The following is a 23,534-nucleotide window of genomic DNA, read 5'->3' as shown; positions in this document are numbered from 1 at the left end:
TTTGGTTTTTCATTAAATGCTTTACTAATCTCTAAAAGAAAGGCTGTCATCCAGTAAAACATGATATTTTCAAGTCAATCTGCATTTTATTCTCCAGGAGGAGAAATACTACATTTCTCTGGGGTCTGGTAGTGATTTCTGGAAAAAAACATTTACTTAGTTTTATTTTTGATGGGCAATGCCTTGTTTCACTATTAAAAAAAAGAGAGATCCCATTCAGTTGTAAAGTTCATTCTGTTCTTTTGGCCACACTCTGATCCTCCACCAAACCTCATAATGTTGAACTGATTGGTTTTGGTCTTATTCTGCAGACAAATGGCTGTTGTAATGCTAACAAGTGGTGCTGTGTTCGTGCTCTGTTCTTTCTAATTTGTAGTCTCTGGTGCCAGAAGGATTAACATTGAGACAATCACAGATGCTATTAACAGAATGTTTTCTTCGGGAAAAATGAAAGCACTGTGCAAGAAAGCTACAATTTAAACGCCAAAAAAAGAAAAAAGAAAACAACAGCACAGGAACAGAATGTAGACGGTGAAACGAAAAGCTCCAAGTGCATTTCGAGAAGCATAAACTCTGACTAACCATGGACCCTCCAGACACAGTCACTGCACTCAGGTGATCTCCATTCTGCCCACAGAGAGACAACAAGCCCTACTTAGGTGAGCCTCCGTTGAATTACGTCTGTCACTTTGAAGGGGGTGAATATATTTGCAAACACTTATTTTTTTATGTTACATCTTTTTATTTATTATTATGTCTTTTAGAAAACGGCTTTATAGAGTTTGGCACAAACAAATGATAAAAAGCACACACACTCACATACATCACATCACAGGAGGAAACCCCTTCAGGGTTACTTCTTTAATTTCCATCCATCCATTCATCCATCCATTTTCTGCCGCTTATCCGGGGTCGGGTCGCGGGGGCAGCAGCTTCAGAAGGGAGGCCCAGACTTCCCTCTCCCCAGCCACTTCTTCCAGCTCCTCCGGGGGAACCCCAAGGCGTTCCCTGGCCAGCCGAGAGACATAGTCCCTCCAGCGTGTCCTGGGTCTTCCCCGAGGCCTCCTCCCGGTGGGACGTGCCCGGAACACCTCACCAGGGAAGCGTCCAGGAGGCATCCTGATCAGATGCCCGAGCCACCTCAACTGGCTCCTCTCAACGTGGAGGAGCAGCGGCTCTACTCTGAGTCCCTCCCGGATGACCGAGCTTCTCACCCTATCTCTAAGGGAGAGCCCAGCCACCCTGCGGGGGAAACCCATTTCGGCTGCTTGTACCCGTGATCTCGTTCTTTCGGTCATGACCCAAAGCTCATGACCATAGATGAGGGTGGGAACGTAGATCGACCGGTATATCGAGAGCTTCACTTTTTGACTCAGCTCTCTCTTCACCACGACGGACTGGTACAGCGCCCGCTTTACGGCAGACGCTGCCCCAATCCGCCTGTCGATCTCCCACTTCCTTCTTCCCTCATTCGTGAACAAGAACCCCAGATACTTAAACTCCTCCACTTGAGGCAGGACGACCCCCATGACCCGGAGAAGGCACTCTACCCTTTTCCGGCTCAAGACTATGGCCTCGAATTTGGAGGCACTGAGCCTCATCCCGGCCGCTTCACACTCGGCCGCGAACCGCTCCAGTGAGAGCTGCAGATCACGTTCCGATGAAGCTAACAGGACCACATCATCCGCAAAAAGCAGAGATGTGATCCTAAGGCCACCAAAACGGATCCCCTCAACACCTCAGCTGAGCCTAGAAATTCTGTCCATGAAAGTAATGAACAGAATCGGTGCCTTGGCGGAGTCCAACTCTCACCGGAAACGAGCCGGCTTACTGCCGGCAATGCGGACCATGCGGACACCGGTCATACAGGGACCTGACAGCCCGTATCAAGAGCAGTGTGGTTTTCGTCCTGGTTGTGGAACACTGGACCAGCTCTACTTCTTTAATTTTTCCTTATTTAACATCTAATTTACATGCTCTGTTTAGCTCCAGCTGCAAATCCTTACGACATCTATAACAACATTTTTCTCATCACTTTACCACAGTCCTGCATTACACACACTCCAAAACATTAACAATTTTTGAGCCAGAAGCTTTTACCACTGAATACAGAAAAAAAAAAAACTGTTTTATGGCCCCCAACAGATAAGATCAAGTATCAGTTTCCACTAATCTTTTAATACAAACTTATCACGCTAAGAAATTGAACACAGTTACACAGCTTTTATACTGTGACCTTTTGTGTTGAATCTTCTTACTGATAAAATGAGCACACATAACCATTCAGAGGTTATTAAAAAAGTAAACATGTCACAATTGGCTTCGCTGCATTTTAAACATTGCATCCTTGAAGGACAGTTTCTACTGCTACATCTTTTCTACCTATTTGGCATGGAGGCCATTTGGAAAGCCTCTCTCGGCTTATTCTTTTATATCAATTCATCACCTGCTGACATGCATGCTGTTACTCTTTCTCCCTCTCTGTTCTCTGGCTTTCTCTTGGCTCTTTTGAAGTCGTTGGGTGTCCTGTGGTTTTCTAAAAGGTCAGAAAGGACGGCCCTACTGTTCCCCTCGAAGACAGGCGGTGGGATAAATGTATGTTACCACCTGTCATTGCCGCTCCATGTCAACACCACTGGTGTCACTGTACTCACGCCTCGTCACCTCACCCCCTGCCGCTCACGCATTGTTTCCTCCTGCGCAAACACACACCAAAATGCACGAGTGGCTGGGCAAACCTTTAAAGCAGCGCTATACACAACGTGTGTTTCCGTAGTGTGGGACACCTACTGTCCAACAGCCGGCACACAGAGACAAATCAAGGAGTCCTGCTGGTAAAATCCCACCCTTTCCTTACACTTCATATAACCCAGGATTCTTTCTGGCCCAAACCCAAATCAGTGGGGGTGGTTCAGCTGGGAAAAAGGGCTGCATCCCAGGGAGAGAGTCAATTGCAGGTCCGGGTTCAAGAGAATGAAAAAGGGTAGCCATGGCACGCCAAGATGGAAAATTAGCCTTTCAAATGGCAGTTAAACATCAAACCAGCCAGAGAAGCTGTGGGTGTTCCCTGTGAACAGAAGCTTTTAGAAGCTTTTAGTCTCAACAGACTCCACAGGATGATCCAAAAATAAAGAAACTTTTAGTCTGATGATGCCAGCTTCTCAAACTTCTGGATCATTGTTTTCACGGACTGGAATGGAACCTCTCTGTGCCACCAAACACCATTTGGACCACAAGGATCCCTAAAAGTCGAGTCCTTACACAGAAACACATAAGGAGGTGTCGGGAGGCCGCAGCGTAGCCTCAGCTTGCCCTGTCCTAGACCCAGAGCCGGAAGCACCCCGGAAGGGCTGAAGCGGGTCGGCAGCGTGACAAGATGCTCCTGGGTCAGCGGGTTGTGGAAACTCAGGATCCCGCCTTCAAAACTGAGGAATATCCCGAGGGTTTTGATCCTGGGTGGGACAGTGCCGATAGGCTCGCAGCTTCCATCGTACACTGCATGAAAAGCCGAGACATTTCTCTCCAGCCACCAGCCGCTACAGCCATCTGATGAGATCACACCTAGGAGGACAAACGTGCAAAGGTTACCGAGTGCAGTTAAAGAGATGCTCTTGCAGCCAATGCAGTGTTTACAGTGTATACAATCAGTTGAATAGGATGACTTGAATAAAGTACATTTTGTAAAAAGGACTTTATTGCTATGTTATAGTCAGCCTAATTAACCCTGGTGTTCATTTAGATCTGAGGAATTTTCCAATAAAGCGAAGAAGTGACCTAAATAGAAATCACTCGATGAACTTCCGATTGACATTTTGTGGTCTTGTGTTCTCAGTTACTTCTGGTGACGTTTCATGACCCAGGATAGGCAAAGCTTCAGATATTGGACAGACAATACACCTTTCTGACTCAAGATAACTTTCTCTGGGTGATGGGCTTTGAATAGCTCATCAAAACTCATCAAAGTTTAATGGGTTTGCTTCTCTCAGTTCATCGCTGACGTCTTTACACATAGCTTTGTTAACACACATCCTTATGCTCCAGAGCACCTGCTTTTAAGCAGGCCGACCAATTTGCTAATGATCTGTAATAAGGGTAATTTGAGGTGCTTTTCCACTGGCAAGTCGCTCACCAACCGGTTAATGTGCGGTTCGGTTTTACTCCAGGTAGTGAGCTTTTCTACTATGTGGTGTGTTCCTCACTGTGGTGGGCGGGACGTGAGCGCGCAGCAGCTGTGGTCAACTCTCCGCTGATGTTTGCAGCAGCACTCAGCAATGGAGAACCTCCAGGTTCTGGTTCAGAGGGACTGAAATAAACCCAGATATTTCATGTTGTCGTGTTGAAATTCATTGCTGGTCCAAACATGATGACAAAGACTCAGATCAGCTGAGTATTCTGCTGTACAAATAAATATATACACATTACAAATTATAATTTTAAATGTGCAACCTTTTGGATTTAGATAATGTAGTCAAAAGATGCAAACCAATTGCCATGCATGAATAGCATGAACTTTATTATTATTTTTAATCCAAAGAAAAAGTCAAATTCACGTCACAATCTAATATTCTGTAGGTCCATTGTTTCACAAACTGCATCTCCATCAGAAAGCTGACCACTGTTTCTCTCTTCTTTATTGCTGACCATTTCACTATAATCATCTTGTAACAGAGTAGAAATCTTTACAAACCAATGTTGATCGTCTTTGTGACTTTCTCAGTCATTGCAGGAGCATAGACAACACCGAAAGGATGAGGAAAATAATTAGGATGTTTTTTTCTGTATCCTGTTTTTAGAATTTCATCCTACTAATCGAACTCCATGCCCTTACGATTTTAGAGATGGTGCTTTGCAGTTACTCAGGTTGGGAATATGCACTGTAAAATATAAGACTTTGAATCCTAGAGACTATCTGAACTGAAGCATTTGTACTTCAGCGAATCATTCACAGAAGAAAGCCTCTTAGCTTATCAACATTTTGTCCACATTCTGTGTTTAGATTTGTGTTTGTTGCGTAATACCAATGGGGAGGCATCTGATTTGTCCAAAATTCCCTCTGTTGCATGACAATAAACCCAAACATGCAAGGAAAAAGAAAAACAAAGAGTCGTGCAACAGATGGTACAGAGCCCTGATGTCAACATCCTGGAGTCAGACTGGGGTTACATGAAGAAACGGAGGATGCTGGGAGTTTTCCTGGATTACTGCAGCGAGTATTGCTGTCAACGCTTAAAAAAAGATCAATAACTGGTCAATGTTCCCAACACATTTATTCCCACGACCAGTGACGGTGAATCAGAAAGGGCCCCTGTGTGTGTGTTTACCGTCTTTGTGCACTTTATTGTGGGTGTAGGTATAAACAAGAGCAGTCTTGCTGAGTAAGGGTGAGGGCTTCTGGAAGGAATGAATCAACTGGCATCAACCCAGTTCAACCACAACCAACAGAGCTCTTACCAACCCTGTAGACGGAGCTGTTACAGACATCCACCTCCCAGTAGTACTGCCCCCGAGCAATGATGACGTCAGCGCTCACACGAGGAAGAAGCAACGTGGAGTCAGGGGTCAACGCAGGTTTTCTGATCGGGGGATGCGGGTCAGAAGGACCACTGTCACCGTAGGTCACTGTGAGGAGGGTGTTGGAGAGATGGAGGGGCGGTGGGACAGATGAAGGGTCCAGGGAGAAGCGCAGCCCTAACATGATTCACATCAGAGCTTAAATACTTATGCACATGTCATCTGTCATCGCTATTTAGTAGGCAGGAAAATCCAGCTTGATTTCTGACCATAGACACTCCGCTCCATCTCGTCTTCCAGCAGATCGGCAGCACCATCCACTGGCAATACAAATGAACTGCGCGCATTGGAGCCTGAGTCAAACAGAAGATAATTGGTGAGCAGATTAACTGATCCCAAAAGACAGCAGATCAACAGAAAGCTGAAATCATAACCGTTTGTTAGAACACCTAGTAGATGTCGCACTCAGACAGTCAAATCCTTTTAGCTGTAGAAGGACTGGTCAGCCTCTACAGTGGTTCTGGTAAACTGTGTAGTTTGCTTGGAAACATCTAGCCACTATGGCCACAATGACTAAAATGATTGTTGCAAGTTTATCTGAGCATCCCTCTGCATAAACAACAGCAAAACTTTGTATAAAAATCTTAGAAGAGCCGGGAGCACCGTCATATCACAGAGGTAGATGTATTTCTGGGAACAATGCAGAAAAATCCCCCAAACAACTGAGAGTTAGCTTTCTTCTTCATTTTTACAGGCTGAGACAAAAAATGTTTGCATTCTGTCTTTTTGTTATGTTGAAACAAAAGAAGACAGCCTTAAGCAGAAACTCAAAACTGCTTTACTTCTTCACAAAACTATAAACTACTCCTCAAAAGAAGCGTACTATACTTACACCTTTTACTGCTTAGTGTCGATTTGCAATCACTGTCCTCCTGTGAAAAACAATGACAATGCATTTTAAAGATACAGGGCATGAAAATAAATTCATTGTTGGCACAAGACTGACATCAGGTAAATTAATTGTATCAGCAGAATTAAATAAAACCTTGGTATTGTAAATATTAAGGCAGAAAAGCAAACCTTGTTGCATATATGTATATATACAGTGGGGCAAAAAAGTATTTAGTCAGCCACCAGTTGTGCAAGTTCTCCCACTTAAAAAGATGAGAGAGGCTTGTAATTTTCATCATAGATATATACCTCAACTATGCGACAAAAGGAGAAAAAAAAAATCCAGAAAATCACATTTTCTGATTTTTAAAGAATTTATTGGCAATATATGGTGGAAAATAAGTATTTGGTCAGCTACAAACAAACAAGATTTCAGGCTCTCACAGCCGTGTAACTTCTTCTGTAAGAGGCTCCTCTGTCCTCCACTTGTTACCTGTATTAATGGCACCTATTTGAACTCGTTATCAGTATAAAACACACCTGTCCACAACCTCAAACAGTCACACTCTAAACTCCACCATGGCCAAAACTAGAGAGCTGTCAAAGGACACCCGAAACAAAATTATAAACCTGCACCAGGCTGGGAATACTGAATCTGCAATAGGTAAACAGCTTGGTGTAAAGAAATCAACTGTGGGATCAATTATTAGAAAATGGAACACTTACAAGACCACTGATAATCTCCCTTGATCTGGGGCTCCACGCAAGATCACACCCCGTGGGGTCAAAATGATCACAAGAACGCTGAGCAAAAATCCAGAACCACATGGGGGAACCTAGTGAATGACCTGCAGAGAACTGGGACCAAAGTAACAAAGGCTACCATCAGTAACACACTACGCCGCCAGGGACTCAAATCCTGCAGTGCCAGACGTGTTCCCCTGCTTAAGCCAGTAGTACATGTCAAGGCCCGTCTCAAGTTTGCTAGAGAGCATTTGGATGATCCAGAAGATGACTGGGAGAATACCATATGGTCAGATGAAACCAAAGTAGAACTTTTTGGTCAAAACTCTATTCGTCGTGTTTGGAGGAGAATGAATGCTGAGTTGCATCCAAAGAACACCATGCCTACTGTAAAGCATGGGGGTGGAAACATCATGCTTTAGGGCTGTTTTTCTGCTAAGGGACCAGGACGACTAATCCGTGTAAAGGAAAGAATGAATGGGGCCATGTATCGTCACATTTTGAGTGAAAACCTCCTTCCATCAACAAGGGCATTGAAGGTGAAACGTGGCTGGGTCTTTCAGCAGGACGATGATCCCAAACACACCACCCGGGTAACAAAGGAGTGGCTTCGTAAGAAGCATTTCAAGGTCCTGGAGTGGCCTAGCCAGTCTCCAGATGTCAACCCCATAGAAAATCTGTGGAGGGAGTTGAAAGTCCGTGTTGTCCAGCGACAGCCCCAGAACATCACAGCTCTAGAGAAGATCTGCATGGAGGAATGGGCCAAAATACCACCAACAGTGTGTGAGAACCTTGTGAAGACTTACAGAAAACGTTTGATCTCTGTCATTGCCAACAAAGGGTATATAACAAAGTATTGAGATGAACTTTTGTTATTGACCAAATACTTATTTTCCACCATATTTTGCAAATAAATTCTTTAAAAATCAGAAAATGTGATTTTCTGGATTTTTTTTCTCCTTTTGTCTCTCATAGTTGAGGTACATCTATGATGAAAATTACAGGCTTCTATCATCTTTTTAAGTGGGAGAATTTGCACAATTGGTGGCTGACTAAATACTTTTTTGCCCCACTGTATATGTATATATATATATATATATATTTCCCTTCCCAATGAGCCACGAGAGATGAGAGAACAAAAATCAAGTCAAGTCAAATTTATTTGCATAGCACATTTCAGCTATGCGAAGGCTTTACACTACACTACAGTTAGCAATAATGGTGACAGTTGTCACCAAATTTGTAAAAAAGCATATTTTAATAAAAAAAATATATAAAAGTTACATTCTGCATCTTTAATTGGTCTCTCTAAATTGAACTTACAAGTAAGTATATGTACGTGTGTGTGTGTGTGTGGGGGGGGGGGGGGGTGCGTGTGCGTGCGTGTGTGTGTTGTTCTTTTAATGGACTGACAGCCGGTCCAGGGATACCTCCGCTTCTTGATGATGAGGAAAATTCTTTTTGAATTATTATTGATGTCAGGATATGATATTAAAACTCTCCAGTTTCTGAAGTTATTAAGATGTAGACCAGTCTCAGCAGAATCCTCACTGCCATCATTTATTACCCATACAGTAATCCAATATTGAAAAGCTTCAGTTAAACTTAAATATCCTTGAACAGCCCATCGTCTAACAGGATATAGGACAGTTTTTTTTATTGAAATTATGTTAGCCAGTGTCTCAGTGAGATTTACCGGCACAAGAAAAGATGAAGTTTAAAAGAAGCACTATTAACAACAATAAATCAAAAAATGATTTATGATGAAAAATGATGAAATGATGTTCTGTCTGACTCACTGAGTGTTTGCCGTCACTCAGGAGGAATTTTTCCCACACTGTTCCTTCCAAGATCGCCTCAGGGAAGTTTGCTGGATGATCGTTTTCTGATAAGCGCTACATGACTGCTTGTTTTTCATTGAAATCCGGTGGAAGCAGCAAAGGTCTACTGAGGTAATGCTCACAACTTTTTTGTTTTTTTAATATATATATATATATATAACAGTAACAAAGTGAATTCTGTCTTGTGTTTTGGTTACTGTGGGTTAGTTTTAAATCTTTAAACTTCCAAAGGAGCAAGTCTGGTACCAAAAAACTCCAGCATTCTTTTTTAAAAATTAAACTTTTTTTAAAATCATAACTGCTTTGTAAATACAGTCCTACTCTGTCTAATTTTAAATAAAACCCTTTTATCAGCTCATAAAGCTGCTTAGTCATGTTTAATCTGCATAATTACTTAGCTACGATCTGTTTTCTAACTTTATTGTCATTTTTGGTTAAGTAATGCAAATTGCACATTATTGAGTAGGAGAGTAATCAAAATTTATATTATTATTGTAAAATTTGACAAGTTAGACTTTCAGTCTCACAGACTGTGTTTTTGTCACTGAAGAGAAATAATTTAAATAGCCATGAAAACATGCAAAATCCTGCTCAGAGATAATACGAAGGTTTTGGATGCTGTAATGCAAATAGATATTTTTCCATTGATTCTCTTTAGAAAGGGAACTCATTTTTAATAAGAAATCACCTTTTTGTGTTAAATGAAACTAATTTCAAGTCAAAATCTATCTGGGGTAGCAGTCATTTTAGGTAAAAATGTGTATAAATGAGTTTTTCTCCAATACCGCACGGTTACTGAACATCCAATATCTCTTTAATTGTGGCAGGTATCTTGATCAGATCACATGGTTTACCTGTTTGTGGTGAGACCTTGCTGATCCGTCTTTGAAGCCTGTATCCCAGTTTGCATATTCAGATCTCAGAGTGGGATGCTGAGGGAGACAGGAGGCGGCAGATGACCAGGTCCAACATGGCAGCTCTACAGATTGTCTGCAGCAGGGGCACGGCACCGAGCAGACTGACCGACACAAAGGATGCGACCCGGTTTCCTCTTCAGCTCCCACACAGCGACCACAGATCGTATGAGAACAAGGTAAGATCAAAGCAACGTCATATTCTTTGTTACAAGCTGGACACTGTGAGAAATCCTCCAAGCAATCCATGTAACAATCCTGGCCCAGCATCTCTATGGGTTTACTTTACGTTCTTTACTGTCTTTTCATTTTCTTCATCATTTTTCTGATTCATCTGATGCACTTCAAGAGATTAAAAATTCAAAAAATGTGGCAGATTCTCAAGTTTTTCAAGTATTTGGAAAATAAAACATGATGAATCCATAACACCAGCTAAAAATCTATAAGGATAATGTCCTGGAACTGAAGTCTTCCTGTTTAGCTTTGTCGCCACTCTCCCAGCTGGCTGATGTGGAGCGAAATGGGCAGGATGGGCTGAAAGATAAAAGAGGGAAAAGGAGAGGCCAGGCTTTTGAAAAGGTACTCATGGCTTGGTGTTGCCATGGTCACGGCTCATTATGAAGAGACGCACACATACAATAAGCGTGTTGCATAGAACCCAAGCGCACACATGTGTATCCACAAAGCCTTGCAGATGTTTTCACATTTTGTCACGTTTAAACCACAGCATTCCACTTATTCAATTGGATTTGTTATTTTGTGTGAGACTGCTGCACAATTTACATGTGGAAAGACGCTAAAATATGAAGTGGGAGGGAAATTTGTTTTATACTGAATGAATTTCCAAATATTTGTAATGCATTTGTGCTCAGTTCCTTGGTAAATAAGCTCCAGTAGAACAATTGCCTCCAAAAGTTGCAGAATAGATACACAGAGTGGTGGCAGCATCATGCTGTGAGGATGTATAGAGCAAACTAAAGGGTAATTTTGGAAGAAATCCAGTTAGAAGCAGCAAATGACTGCAAAACACTGGGGAAAATTACCAATAGATGTAAATCACTGGCTTTATCACGTCTAACTATGCTCTGTAAAACCTAACGTGTCATTAAATTCAACTACTATCATCAGTGAACAATGTTACTGTCAGTCAGACACGCCTTTTGTGAGGATCTTGGGTTGTTTTGAGTTTTTCTGGACTTGTAGTTCGATTCATTTATTATCTCCTCTTATTTCGCAAGATTAGCCTTCTTTCTGTTTTACTTTAGTTCAGTCCACTCTTGGTTATTTTAGTTATATCATGTTTATTATTTGTTTGTTGTGCTTAGTTTGTTTCTGTCTTGCTTAGGTTTGATTTCCCAGTTTCCCTGTTTATGTTTAGTCCTCCTCGTTTCTCTGTGCCGTACTTAATTTCTGTTTCCTCCCACCATCGTCCAGCATTCAAACTCCCAGCGTTTAACCCCATCTCTTTCACTCACTCATCGCTGGCTTTCATGTCAACTATTTTATTTGAACGTACCTTCCCTTTCGTCTCTCCGGTCTTACATAACGTCAGGTTAGCACACTTACCTAATGTCATCTGAGGTAACATAGTATTTTCAAGTCAGAGTGACAAAACAATATAGGCAAAAAAAACTTTGAAAGATTCTGCAATAGATAAACTTTCTTAAGTCATTTTCCAGAAGTGTTACTCTCCCATGTTCAACTCTGATCGGCCTGGAAATCTGTATGTCATTGAAGGAATGAAGCAAAAAAAAAAAACAACAAAAAAACATTCTTTTCAATTGCTCATAATTCTAAACCATAATATATTCCGAAATGTAACACTCTCCTGCAGTTTCCCAAATTGGTTGACGTGCAAAGAGTCAATGCAATGCTTGACTGAGCCGACGCGGAGAGGAGAGAGTGCTGGGAGGCGGGGTGAGGGGTGGATTTGCTGAGTTGGCTTTGAAACTCATTGATGGCTGCTTGCAATGCAAGTGTAATTTTGCTGTTCCAAAATCAGATAAAACTTATGTGGGTAACAGGACACAAACAGGTTATCCTCTTCTTGTTTTTGTTGGACTAAATGACTATTTCCCGTTATAATATGCCTATGAGCTCTGTTAAGGATTCCAAGACATTGTGCAATATCCTACAAATAAATGTTCCACAACAAAAACTGATGCAAAAGATAACAGTAGGAAGAGAGGAAATCTGCTGTTAAGCTTTCACACCTTTCTCACCTTGTGTGTTCATAAGTACTTTGTCCCGAAATACATTTGTAAAGTTAAAACAGATTGTGGCACCAAAACAGAGAATGAATCTGTTTGTCACTGGAAAACTTTACCCAGTGCAATAGTTTTAAGTCATATATTAATTATTTTGAGTTTGGTTTCAGTAAGTTACAATTTGTTAGAGTTTCATCATGAAAAAGTGGTTCTTATATTGCATATGAGAAAATTTAGTATGCCTAAAAATGATCAAAAATAGAGAATCTGATCTTGATTTGCAGATTCAGACATGCTTAATGTTTTTTTAAACTAATTTGTATGCTTACTAAGAATCCAACAATTTTTAAAAAAAATTCCTTTTCAATGATATATACAATGAAAAAGAGACTCGATGTACTGCTGGAGACTAGTGAAACAACTTTCTCTACATTGTACAACATGTTTCAGAGACACTGTGTCTCTGAAACATGTGTCTGTCAAGAAAAACCTGTAGAAACAGTATTAGATTTCACTGAACATGGCTTACAGGTGAAACTGCCACATTCCTTTGGTGCTTGCTTCTTGGCTTTTGTACATGTTGTCATGTTAGTTCATTTCTTTATGTTCATTAGTTTATTTTTCTACATTGTGCCACAAGAGGAGACTTGTTTTGGTCATAAATAACTAAAAAATAATTGTTATTAATAAAACAAGATACTTAGATCAAAATGACAAATTCAAGGTACAAGAAAATTAGGTCCAGTACTGCATGGCGTTCCTCGAACATCCAGATGCAACATAAACACAGACACTTCTCTCAAATATACAAGAGTTTCTTAACAAAAACAATTCAACTCTACAGTTAAATACTTAAACAAACTCGCTAAGCTATCAATGTGCAAATTAAACTACTAAGAAAACAATAAAATGACAAAACTAATAAACTTCTAAAAGTTAACAGTAAAAATATATGAACTAATAACATAATAACCAATGAAATGATGCAATGCTCTCACAGTTCAGTTTTTAAAGGGGGGCAATTATGCAAAATTTAGTTTTTTTTACCTTGTTATAATATTATTCATGCCCTCAAAAATAGACCTGAATTGTTGCTTTGAGTCTTTCATATATGTTTGAGAAATGCTTGAATCTCCTGTGGGAACAATTTGTGGGTGCCTAAATGCTTGCTCTCACAAAGCTCTTCATACAGCTGCCGTATCTAACTGAGCTTCTGCTTCATGCCTCCCCCTCTCTGCTCCTCCAGACTAGCGGTAGCACCAATCAGCAAACACCTGGTGGAAATGCAAATTCTGGTGCGCTCGTCATATCAACACTCTTAAAAACATCTGAAAACGGCATAACTGAGAGACACCTTTGTGATGATACTCTGAAAGAGGATTGTCAGAGAGAGTATGAGCTTCTTAAGGAGGCAGAGGCCAATTTCAAGATTTCAAATTGCAAAAAGTGAAATTTCTCTTTAAAGGGCAGTACTATGTGTGTTCCAGGCTTAAAAACCCCCCAAAACAAAAAAAAACAAAAAAAAAAAAACAACGATGGATCTACAAAATATCGGCAAAAATATTCATTTTTATGTTTGTTTGTTGTTCTGATGTGACGATGGCAATCTATAAGATTAAACCTACCTGGCTTGGAAAAGGGAACTTCAATTATGGGCTATCCTGTGTGTTTTAGAGTTCCCCTAGTCCCTGTAAGTTCCCGGAAAGCCAAAAAGAGGATTAAAAAGTGGTTTGACGTAACTCCTTCAGAAATAGATGACTCTCTTTGGAGCCTTGCCAAGTGATTATCTATGAGTCACTTATGGAAAAATGTCTGCAATGAGAACCTTGTGTATTGTTTGCCACTGTTATTTCTGCCTTCTTGAAACAAAGTGGATAATATGGGCTTATATTACACAAACAAAGCATCTGTTCACTATCTACACATTGTTGTTGCTGCCTTACTGCTACACACTTGTTTGCATTTGTCCTAAAGGAAGATTTCCATTACTATTTTCATAATATCACATTCTTTTGTGAACATGGCCAAAATTCTGTGCAAGCCATGCTAGTGATTATGAAAGTAGCGTAGACAGTGCTGGAACTGTGGGCGCTGTCTATGCTAATTAAACTAAACCAACAGACAGATCTCTCTGACAAATATGGTCAAAACGTCGTCTCAAACACGACACAGCTGATCAGCATCATCCTAGCATAACCAGGTTAGTACCATTTCAGTTTTATTTGTTTTGGTGACACAGGGTGAAACATTAACTTTAGGCTTAGACAAACAGAGTACACACTCTGAGAAGTCATGCAGTAACACACGTTACTCGCCACATAGCATTTTCTCAAATCTTTGTGGAGGTGAATGCTGTTCAGCACCGTCTCCACCTGGTGTTTTAGGCGTCGATCTGATTGAGATTTAAGGACATAAAAAAAAAAAAAAACTTCTTGAATGTAATAGAATGACTTTCACCTCACTGTGACCTGAGGTGATTCTTCTGAAAGTTAATGGAAGAGCGATGGGGGCCAAACGACCACAACTGAGAGACACCATGCCTTCAAGGACGGGTTATGGCTTATAGCAGTGAGTTATCTTCCTTTTTTATGCCGTGCTAATGACAAGGGTTAGTTTATGTGTAAACTTTGACATAAGGGATGATGTTACCAATTTGCTATATATTATAATTAATACAGACGAAAGCTTTTTGTATGTTGCTGTTAAAGGGGATTCCCTGCATATCACCGGGTTTCCTGACTGGTATGGTTAAAATCCCCATGACCACTAATGGGAATTGCCAGTATGATTTCCTAAACTCATTCAATTTGAAGCACATTCATTTCTATGAATGTGCTTAAATTAGCAGGAATCCTGCCTAATTTAGCAGGAAACAGGTGGGCAGAGACACCTACGAAGGTGAATTTGACAAAGCAACTTGTTGAGGCAAGATCTGTGGGAGGAATTCTGGCAGGAAGCAATAACGACAGTATCAGCACGAGTGATACTCTTCATGCTGTTGACTTCAAGGCAGACTATTAATAAAAGGGGGAGGCAGTATATACAATAACAAATGCAGACAGGTTATACTGTGGTGCAGAATAAATGAGCTGAATGGCAACTCCTCACTTACATCCACCATGTGCTGCTCCAGGACTGCTGCTGCTGCTGATAGGAGCGACTGTCACCCACCTGCCTCAAGTAAGCGCAAGACCGATTGCCTTCTGGTGTAACACTGACACTATGGAGCACCTGGTGATGAGTTTCAAACGTGAGGTGAGGAATTACCTTTGCTTTTATTGCATAATCATAATTTTGAACCTCTGACATGTAGGCAACATGGAGAGCTTTCTGTCATTGTATTTACCAAACCAGGTTTATGTGTTAAAGCGAATGTAAATTAATCTAATGGGGCTTCATTGTGTCAGTGCATCTGACAAAACTTCTACATTGATGTTTTCAGGGTAACTGCTCTGACACCCTGCTCTCCACTGTAGATGTGCCAAGAGTGGGGGTGAATTCGCAAAAATATTTAAACTACACAGTAAGTACTGCACAGCATTCTCAAACACTAAACCTGCGTTAATCACAGATGTTTCGTCCACTCGTAAACGTTGAAAGACGGTGCATGTTGTTGATTTTGTTCCTCTTCTCTGTAACAAAAGAAGAAGAGGTTTTTCTGTTTCCTCAGATTCCTCCATGCTACCTGATAAAAAGTTACAACAACTGGATCCAGGTTTTAAATACTATTTTTTTAACAATCAACTACCAGTAGTTGGCAGATAAGCTTTCTTTCTAAGGAAAAAGCAACAATTTGTCAAAGAAATTTCCACGACATCAAAACTTTAACCTAGATGAGATCGACCTCAAGAAATATCGTATCTCAGCAAAAAGTAGTAGTATGTTATGTTTTGAGTAAAAAAAACAAAAACAAAAAAAAACAAACACAGAGAGGTTTTTCCAGAGAATTTCTGTTTGGTTTGCTTTGTTCTGTTGCCAAAATTCACTGCTCTTCCGGCTTGACAAGAGCTGGGTTCTCGCTCATGACTGTCTGGCTTAGAAATTCAAGAACATATTTGTAGAAAACAAAGACAGAGCAGCACGTAGCTGCTGCAAAAGTATATCGAAAACTCTGTCGTAACCAGTTTCCACAAGAAAAAATGTTCATAGCAGGTGTGCGGGAGGAAACTGACCTAACTGCCCAGCCATGAAAATGTATTTGGCAACCTGCAGATTTTGTGTTTTGTTACGCATAAATGCTCCAGATCATCAAGCTATCAAGATATATATATATATATATATATATATATATATATATATATATATATATATATATATATATATATATATATATATATATATATATATATATATATATATATATATATATATATATATATATATATATAAACCTGAATGACTACAAAACTGCGTTTTCAAATCATGAAAGAGTCACTGTCATCTCTCAGTCGGAAAAGTAAAGGTTATAGACATTTCTCAGGCTTTGGGATAGTGACACCACAATAAGAGCCAAAAACACAAAATAGAGCAGCCAAGGAATCTTCCAGTAAATAAAATATTCATTAGAAAACTACATTTTGTTTTTATTCATATTCAGTTATTTATATATAACTTTTCTCTATATGTTACATACAGGAATTTACAACTGGTGAAAATTTGGTCAAAGTTTAGGTCACATAGATTGAAATATGAATTCATGAGCAAGGGTCAACAATTTAAATTTCTCCATTTAAATCATAGTGGCACAACAAAACAGTTAATTTGTCCATACTATTGTTTGGAAAGATAGTCACTCTGTTAATAGGTGTTGAACCTTGACAACTATGACTTTTAGTAGTCATGACATCATATTTGCCTCCTGTTCTTATACTTTTGAGCCTATTTTTAGTTGTGGGGAGGGCACAACATATATTTGCTGTTCATTTGTTTTCTTGTCACTGTTCTTTGACATCACAGAAATGATGTCAAAGAACAAAGTTATTATGGCTTTAAAGAAAAATGCTGCCTTTTAGAACATTGGCTAATGACCCCAAAATTACCAGTTGAAAAACATTTTTGGTTAAGCTACAAGCAACCCCAGTTGGTAACACTTTATTTGAAGGGGGGTGAATAAAACTGACATGACACTGTCATAAACATGACATAACTCCTGTCATGAACATGAATAAGCCTTCATGAATATTTATGACTGTTGTCATAAAGCGTCATTCAGTAAATTATGACACTTTTAATACAAAGTTGACATTATTCAAAATGTCTTTTTTATGACAACTTGACAGAAATCACTACTGTTTAAACTTTACCTTTAATAACATAAAGATACCTAATTTTTAAAGTGCAATCAGTAATACTTTTATAACAAATTTATATCAACTGGATCAAAAATGAATGAATGATGTATTATGATCTGATGAATCTAACATCACACGGATGACTGGGTGCACGTGCGCCACTTCTCTGGGCGCAGAATCAGAAGAGGGGAAAACTGCACAGGTGGTGTGAAGCTTGGGACAATGTTTTGCTATCTTGAGGCTTTCCCTACGTTTGGATGTTAATTTTGCACATAATACTTCCTTGGGAATTTCTACACACCGTGTGCTGAACAAACAAACCTGCTTCACGTAAAGCAGGCATAGTAGCTTCCGTTTTGTTGGAAGTTACTATGTCACAATTTTAGAAGTCTTGTGGAAATTATCAGGATGGTTGCCATGACGTTATGCCTTCTCTGTTTCCTTTATATTTTGTCAGCTTCAATTTTGCATCTTATAATTATATACTATAATTTTGCAGGAACAGATTCTAATACAAAACATCAACAAAACAAGGAAGAAAAACGTTTCAGTCATTCATGGTGTTTAGTTGAACTGAAGTTCAAATGAGTCATAAATTAGGTTCTTAATAAACAAACCAAGCGTAGCATGCACAACTGAGGCAGAACATTAACTGGCAGACAAAGGTGCGGTGGAGGCTGCCAACGTAGGTATTAAATCAGAAGTTGTAATCAGTTCACGCACTGTTGGTTGGTGAGATATGATAATTGTTTCCCGATTTTGACTTTGTGGTATCAGGCTACAGGTAAACAGCATTTCAACTGTGTAGCCATGCAGGCAGATCAGAATTTGCTCTTGTTCTTTTTGCTTATCTTAGAATTGGTCCATTATTTATTGAGGAAAAAGCTCACATTTTCTCCCATTTAAAGATTTGTTGGGTCTATCAATGCTAGCTGGCACATCTGTGCTAGCCTGCTCATTTATACAGTGAACAGCGTTGGTGTCTATATAACCAGTTGTCATTGGGTGAGTCATGGGGTACACCCTGCACAGTTCGGAATATGAACATGTGAAACAAAATCTGAAAACTTTGTAAATTATTGATTTTGTTGCAGCATTGTGACAGCTGTATGTACATTTGTTTGTCTAGTTTCAGGAAAAACTGTCTGATGTGCTGCAGAACTTCCAGGCATTCCAAGAAACCGTCAAACATCTTAGTAATCAAACCAGCGCGGACTGTGAGGATTTCCTGAATAATTTTGCTCACAGTATTAAGCAGTACGTGATGATTCTCAAAGAGCAACCACAGGTACAGCTCAAAACATCTTGCCGTTCCATGAACATATCTTTTGTGAAAGATTTCAGCAATATATGGGCATACCTTGAATTTTTCTCACTTTTTGCCATGTCACAACAACTAGCTTCTAAGAAATTCATAAGGATTTTATATAAAAAAGTAAAGGCAATTGTGACATTGTGGGGAAGGAATTATCCTATTTTTATTAGTTATACTTCTAGGAATTCTGCCTTTTTTTTGTTAAATAAAAACCTGAAAAGTATGGATGTTTATTTAATAATCACAAAGACTCAAAAAACATAGATTATCTTCTTTCCCTTTGACAGAAATGCAGCACTTTGTGTTGGTCTTTCACATAAAATATCAACAACATAGATTGAAGTCCATAATGTGACAAAATGTAAAAAGGTTCAAAGGATACGAATACCTGTGCAAGACTCCGTTCTAGACCTTCGCAATCTCCAAAAAGAGAAAACCATTGGAAATATAAATCCTTTAGTAGTTGCTGAGTTAAAAACACTACTTTTTTTAAAGTCCAAAGGAAATCATGAGTAATATTGATTACCATGAAGCATAACTCTGAATGAAAGTACTGTCTGTAAACAACAGAGCAACATCTTAAGCTGAATTTAATGTACTTATGTACTCAAAACTCATTGTGGATCACTTGATAGAGCAGTTATTGCCCAACCTTTCCTGCCACTGTATCATTGGTAAAGAATTCATAAACTGATCCAAAGACCACAAGTGGATAATGATATGTTTTAAAACACCTTCTTCGTTGGTGATTCATCATTTAGGCTTCTTCTCTGGACTATTCTTTGCCTCGACAACAGCAAGGAAAACCTGATTTTCTGTTATCCTTAAATGCTTTGAGCTGCTATGTTTTCATCGTGGTACTGGCACAGTGATGCGTTCTAGGTCTATGGCTGCTTTGTAAATCTGTATGTTACCAGATTTGAGGATACAAGTGGAGTGTTTAACACAGACAAAATATTCTAGCATTGCTTTGGAGAACATAGCATTAGCTGTACTATTGTTTGCTGTATTTGAACAGGTGCTGCTGGCAAAGGAGTAGAAACTTGATGATAAAATTGTGAAACTGCCCATATATGTTTGTAACTGGTTGTTTATTGTTTTTTCAAACCTCTACATCACTGGAAGTGGCATTTTGATGCATTTTTTTGTTGCATGAAAGCTTAACTCTCCTTTACAACTACAAAAAAAAAACACATAACAAGTAGAGAATTAATACTGGTATAATGACATACATTCATTTTCTCATGTTATTAATTTGCATTATCTTAGTATAAAACTATAAGCTGTTTGAACATGTGCTACATTGTAATATCTTATGTATCGTTGCTTTCTTACAGAAAAACGGCCCTTTGCCTCCTCCAGCTTTGCCTCAAACATGGGACAGAACACAGAAACTTAGTGAAATCTGGGACAGATACAGCACACTAGTCAAAAAGAAGCTGAAAAATGTTGCTTTGGAAGTTGAGTGCAGCCATAACAAGAAAAGGAGTGTAAGGCAGCTTGAACCAAAAGGACCCTAATTGTATAACTGTGTTACCTCGGACCAGATTCGACTCATTGAAGCCAGAGGATGCGTCATGGTGACAAAGACGCAAAAGCACTTGGAATGGACCTATAGGAATCAAGCTACAGTCAACGACGAAGAACTACAAACCAAGTTAGCAGAACTGTATCATGGGCTGCATAATGAGGACATTCATATTTATTGGGACATCAGATGCTCTTCTATGGATTGCTGTTTCACAGCATTGGTTTCTACATTTGGGATTGAGGATGCTGGTTTTTTTGGAGCCAGCGATGATTTGCTGGATCTCAACAATATGTGACGAACTTCCATTTGGCAGCAACTACAAATCCTGAATCTAGGAAATGCAATTTCAGAATTTATTTTATATATCACCATGCTAATATTTGCAACAGAGCAAATGAGGGATGCACAGACTTTTTTTTTTTAATTTCATTTTATTTGTGTGGTTCAGTTATGAATGAGCTATTGCATCCCAGTCACAAGTTTGCGGAGAAGCGGGCTTTCCTAAGCTATATCTGTAGGTTACAGCTGCAGATGTAGCAGCTATATGCTAAGATAAACAATGAATGACAGCACATCATGCTAGATTTTCTACTCAAATACTGAAATAATATGTTCACTGAAATGTCTTAGAACAACAATATTTTAGCATTCGAAAACTGAATTAAATTATGTTGCAGGAAATGTTAAATTAATACAAGATATGAAATTGTTAGAACTAGTTAAGTTCCACAAACTTTTCCTACATTAAACAACAATGGGAACAGTAAAACGGGAAATGCCCATTACAAGTATTCCTATAGACAAAAGTAGCTGTTCACACCCTGTTTAATGAAACATTAGCTTTTAATATAGATGCTATGGCTCACCAACAAGGGCGGCATCGCAATGGGAGCGTCACAAAAAAATGACCTGTCAGTTTTTACCTGAATAAGTTTTGTATTGTTCATTTGTGAGAGAGTGGGTTATAGTTGCCCCTCGCATATTGCATAGTGTAAGCCTGCTAAGCCTTAAACCCCAACTGGACAATGACTGTAAAGTTTTCACTTAATTTGCATGTTCCTATTAGTGCTAAAATGTGGGTGTACTTCTTACAGTTTAAAGAATATTTAGTGGATTTGATTATCTTTGGCAAAACTTTATAATTCTACACTGAAGAGGGGCCTATCAAAAGTACAGCTTAATTATATTCATAAAACATTTGAAAATACACACAACACATTGGAAACCTTTTGCTAATATGACCTCCACAGATTGCACTTTTCATAGTTTTTTTAAACTTGAACTGAATTATTTTTTAAACACTGCTTACAAATTCACAAAAATGCTTCCTGATTTACCCCAATATGCGCAGTTTTCTCAGAAATATAGGTAAAATCCTCCTGTCTTGTCTCGTGAGTAAATGTACGATAACAACCCTAGTACACGTGTATATACATTGGCTCAGAAGAACGGGATCCCAGAGCTAGCACTCACTGTGGTTTCTACAAAGGTGCGAAAGACAAACAAACTATTGTTTTAGAATTCAAGACTGAACTTAGACTGACAGGCTGCCCTGAAGCTAGAGTAGTGTATCTGATCCTTAAACCAGCTTCAATATTTACTTTAACCATATATTGCACAATCAGCTCATAGTGCAGCCAAACTTTCACTTATAGGTTGTTAGTGTGGCCTCAGTCTCATGGAAACTAATCTGAAAGGATTGTGGTTCTCTTAGTTTATTATTTGATCCCCCCTTAAACTGTGAGTGCTTTAATGACCAAACCTTCCTGAATGTGCTTTTGCAGACCCTTTTAACCTTGCAGTTTAAAGCTATTGTAATATACTGTACAACTCAAACTGAGAGTTTAGCGCCCTCTGTAGGTGCTAGATGAGAAATGCAAGTGGTCAGATTTAGACTCAAAATATTAATCATCTTCATCACTGTTTGCAAAAGGGTTGACATTTAATCACATTAATTGCACTCTGATGAAGATCTTATGTTTTTTTAAAGAACACAAATTACTTTAATCTTCAAATGATCAATGTAATATGCAGTTTAAAGTGTAAAAGCGAATGTTTTATCAAAGTTCATAACGAGGTGAAAGTCAAATGTGAAGTATATATAGCTGAAAAATGTGAACAAAAACATTTATTCTGTATCTGTACATATAAGTCGAATGTATTATAACTTAAATCATGGGAAAGCGATCAAGAACATGCCTGGATATGAAAAATAATTTATCAATTTTACTTTGAAATTAATCCTAAAATATTGTATATATGTGAAATGCAGCTGAGTGTGTACGGCTTGCAAACGTTAAAAGGCTGTGTTTCACAAACACTTACAGATTTATGTGTTATTTATTTACTGACGAGTACTTTGGACTATTTGAACTGGACATGAACCCTTCTTCTGTATCACTTGGATCATCACTTTCTTTATTAGCGTTGAAAGAACGCGAATTTTTCAAAATAAAAGCTTTAGAAATTAAAAAGAGAAATCAATGTGGACTTTTATTTTGATATTTAAAAAAAAACAACTTGTCAGCAAGTACGTTTATCATTGTAACCCTCCTATTGGCCCGACTAACTTCATCATATGACCGAAAGCAACAGGCTGGAAAGTGTGAAAGCAGGAAATCCCTGGAAAACCCAAGTACGAAAGTAAAGTTAGATAGAATTAAACAGGAAGTTTTGCATAAAAAAAATAAAATAAGACATAACCATACATGGCTCTTGTAAACTCTTTACTGTTTTTTTGTTTTGCAAAGTTTTATAAAATCATTGCCCTCTTCCCACTCCTCCTCTTTATCAACTGTGGATTATAGTTATATTTGTGAAGCACTTTGTGGTTTTAATATCTGTGACTGGTGCAATTTAGATAAATATTACTGAAGCACAGACCCCACAAGACATTTGGAGGTGTGTTTTTATCTAGCATCAAGAGGTCAGCAGCAGATCATTTTGGTTTGGAAGGTGGAATGCTCTGATCCAGCTGATCCCAGAGAAGTTATATTGAGGTCTTGGGAATCTGCAAGCCAAGTTAACAACTCACATTAGGTGTTGTTTATTCCTAAATCATGTTTGCATCTTGGGATGGCACATAATCCCGCTGAAGCATCCCACAACAGTCAGGGAATAGTGTGAAAGAACTCCCACACCCAGATTGCAAGAGAATAGCAACAAAATAATTTGCCCACAACCCGTGGAAAAACAGAAGTGTGTGTATAAATACACTGTATACATATATATATATATATATATATATATACAATATGGGCATTGCGCTGTTTTTGTTTAGCAGTTTGCA

At 39.0% G+C, this 23,534-nt stretch overlaps 2 protein-coding genes across 4 annotated transcripts; one reads left to right on the top strand and one right to left on the bottom strand.

Moving 5' to 3' along the window:
- Positions 1-886: 886 nt before the first annotated feature.
- On the bottom strand, positions 887-10,171 carry LOC103474908 (uncharacterized). The gene is made up of 5 exons (XM_008426180.3): positions 9,842-10,171; positions 6,404-6,443; positions 5,781-5,864; positions 5,452-5,688; positions 887-3,561 (listed from the first exon to the last, which is right to left on the bottom strand). Exons 1-5 carry the CDS (start codon positions 10,169-10,171, stop codon positions 3,140-3,142), a joined length of 1,113 nt encoding a protein of 370 aa, XP_008424402.1. The 3' UTR covers positions 887-3,139.
- On the top strand, positions 9,986-23,409 carry LOC108166797 (uncharacterized). Of its 3 annotated transcripts, none has more exons than XR_001777182.2 (5): positions 9,986-10,080; positions 14,582-15,363; positions 15,551-15,631; positions 18,529-18,687; positions 20,052-23,409. XR_001777182.2 is itself a non-coding variant. In XM_081614552.1 (5 exons), exons 2-5 carry the CDS (start codon positions 15,331-15,333, stop codon positions 20,232-20,234), a joined length of 456 nt encoding a protein of 151 aa, XP_081470678.1. In that variant the 5' UTR covers positions 10,004-10,080; positions 15,242-15,330; the 3' UTR covers positions 20,235-23,409. The 3 variants fall into 3 exon arrangements, 2 of the variants coding, with proteins under 2 accessions (XP_081470678.1, XP_081470677.1); XM_081614552.1 differs by having other exon boundaries at positions 10,004-10,080; positions 15,242-15,363; XM_081614551.1 differs by lacking the exon at positions 9,986-10,080 and having other exon boundaries at positions 11,794-14,676; positions 15,242-15,363.
- The last annotated feature ends 125 nt before the right edge of the window (positions 23,410-23,534 follow it).

Source organism: Poecilia reticulata, chromosome 13 (genome assembly GCF_904066995.2).
Source record: "Poecilia reticulata chromosome 13, P_reticulata-male-v2, whole genome shotgun sequence".
NCBI classification, from domain to species: Eukaryota; Metazoa; Chordata; class Actinopteri; order Cyprinodontiformes; family Poeciliidae; genus Poecilia; species Poecilia reticulata.
Note: the sequence above shows the minus strand (reverse complement) of the source record. Positions and strands in the feature narration are given on the sequence as shown.

Coding starts and splice junctions, on each gene's coding strand:
- LOC103474908 (XM_008426180.3), bottom strand. CDS start 10,171: ATGCTGGGCCAGGATTGTTACATGGATTGCTTGGAGGATTTCTCACAG. Junction 5,689..5,780: donor GATGGAGCGGAGTGTCTATG/GTCAGAAATCAA, acceptor GAATCATGTTAG/GGCTGCGCTTCTCCCTGGAC. Junction 3,562..5,451: donor CAGCTCCGTCTACAGGGTTG/GTAAGAGCTCTG, acceptor TTGTCCTCCTAG/GTGTGATCTCATCAGATGGC.
- LOC108166797 (XM_081614551.1), top strand. Junction 15,364..15,550: donor TGATGAGTTTCAAACGTGAG/GTGAGGAATTAC, acceptor TGATGTTTTCAG/GGTAACTGCTCTGACACCCT. Junction 15,632..18,528: donor AAAAATATTTAAACTACACA/GTAAGTACTGCA, acceptor TTGTTTGTCTAG/TTTCAGGAAAAACTGTCTGA.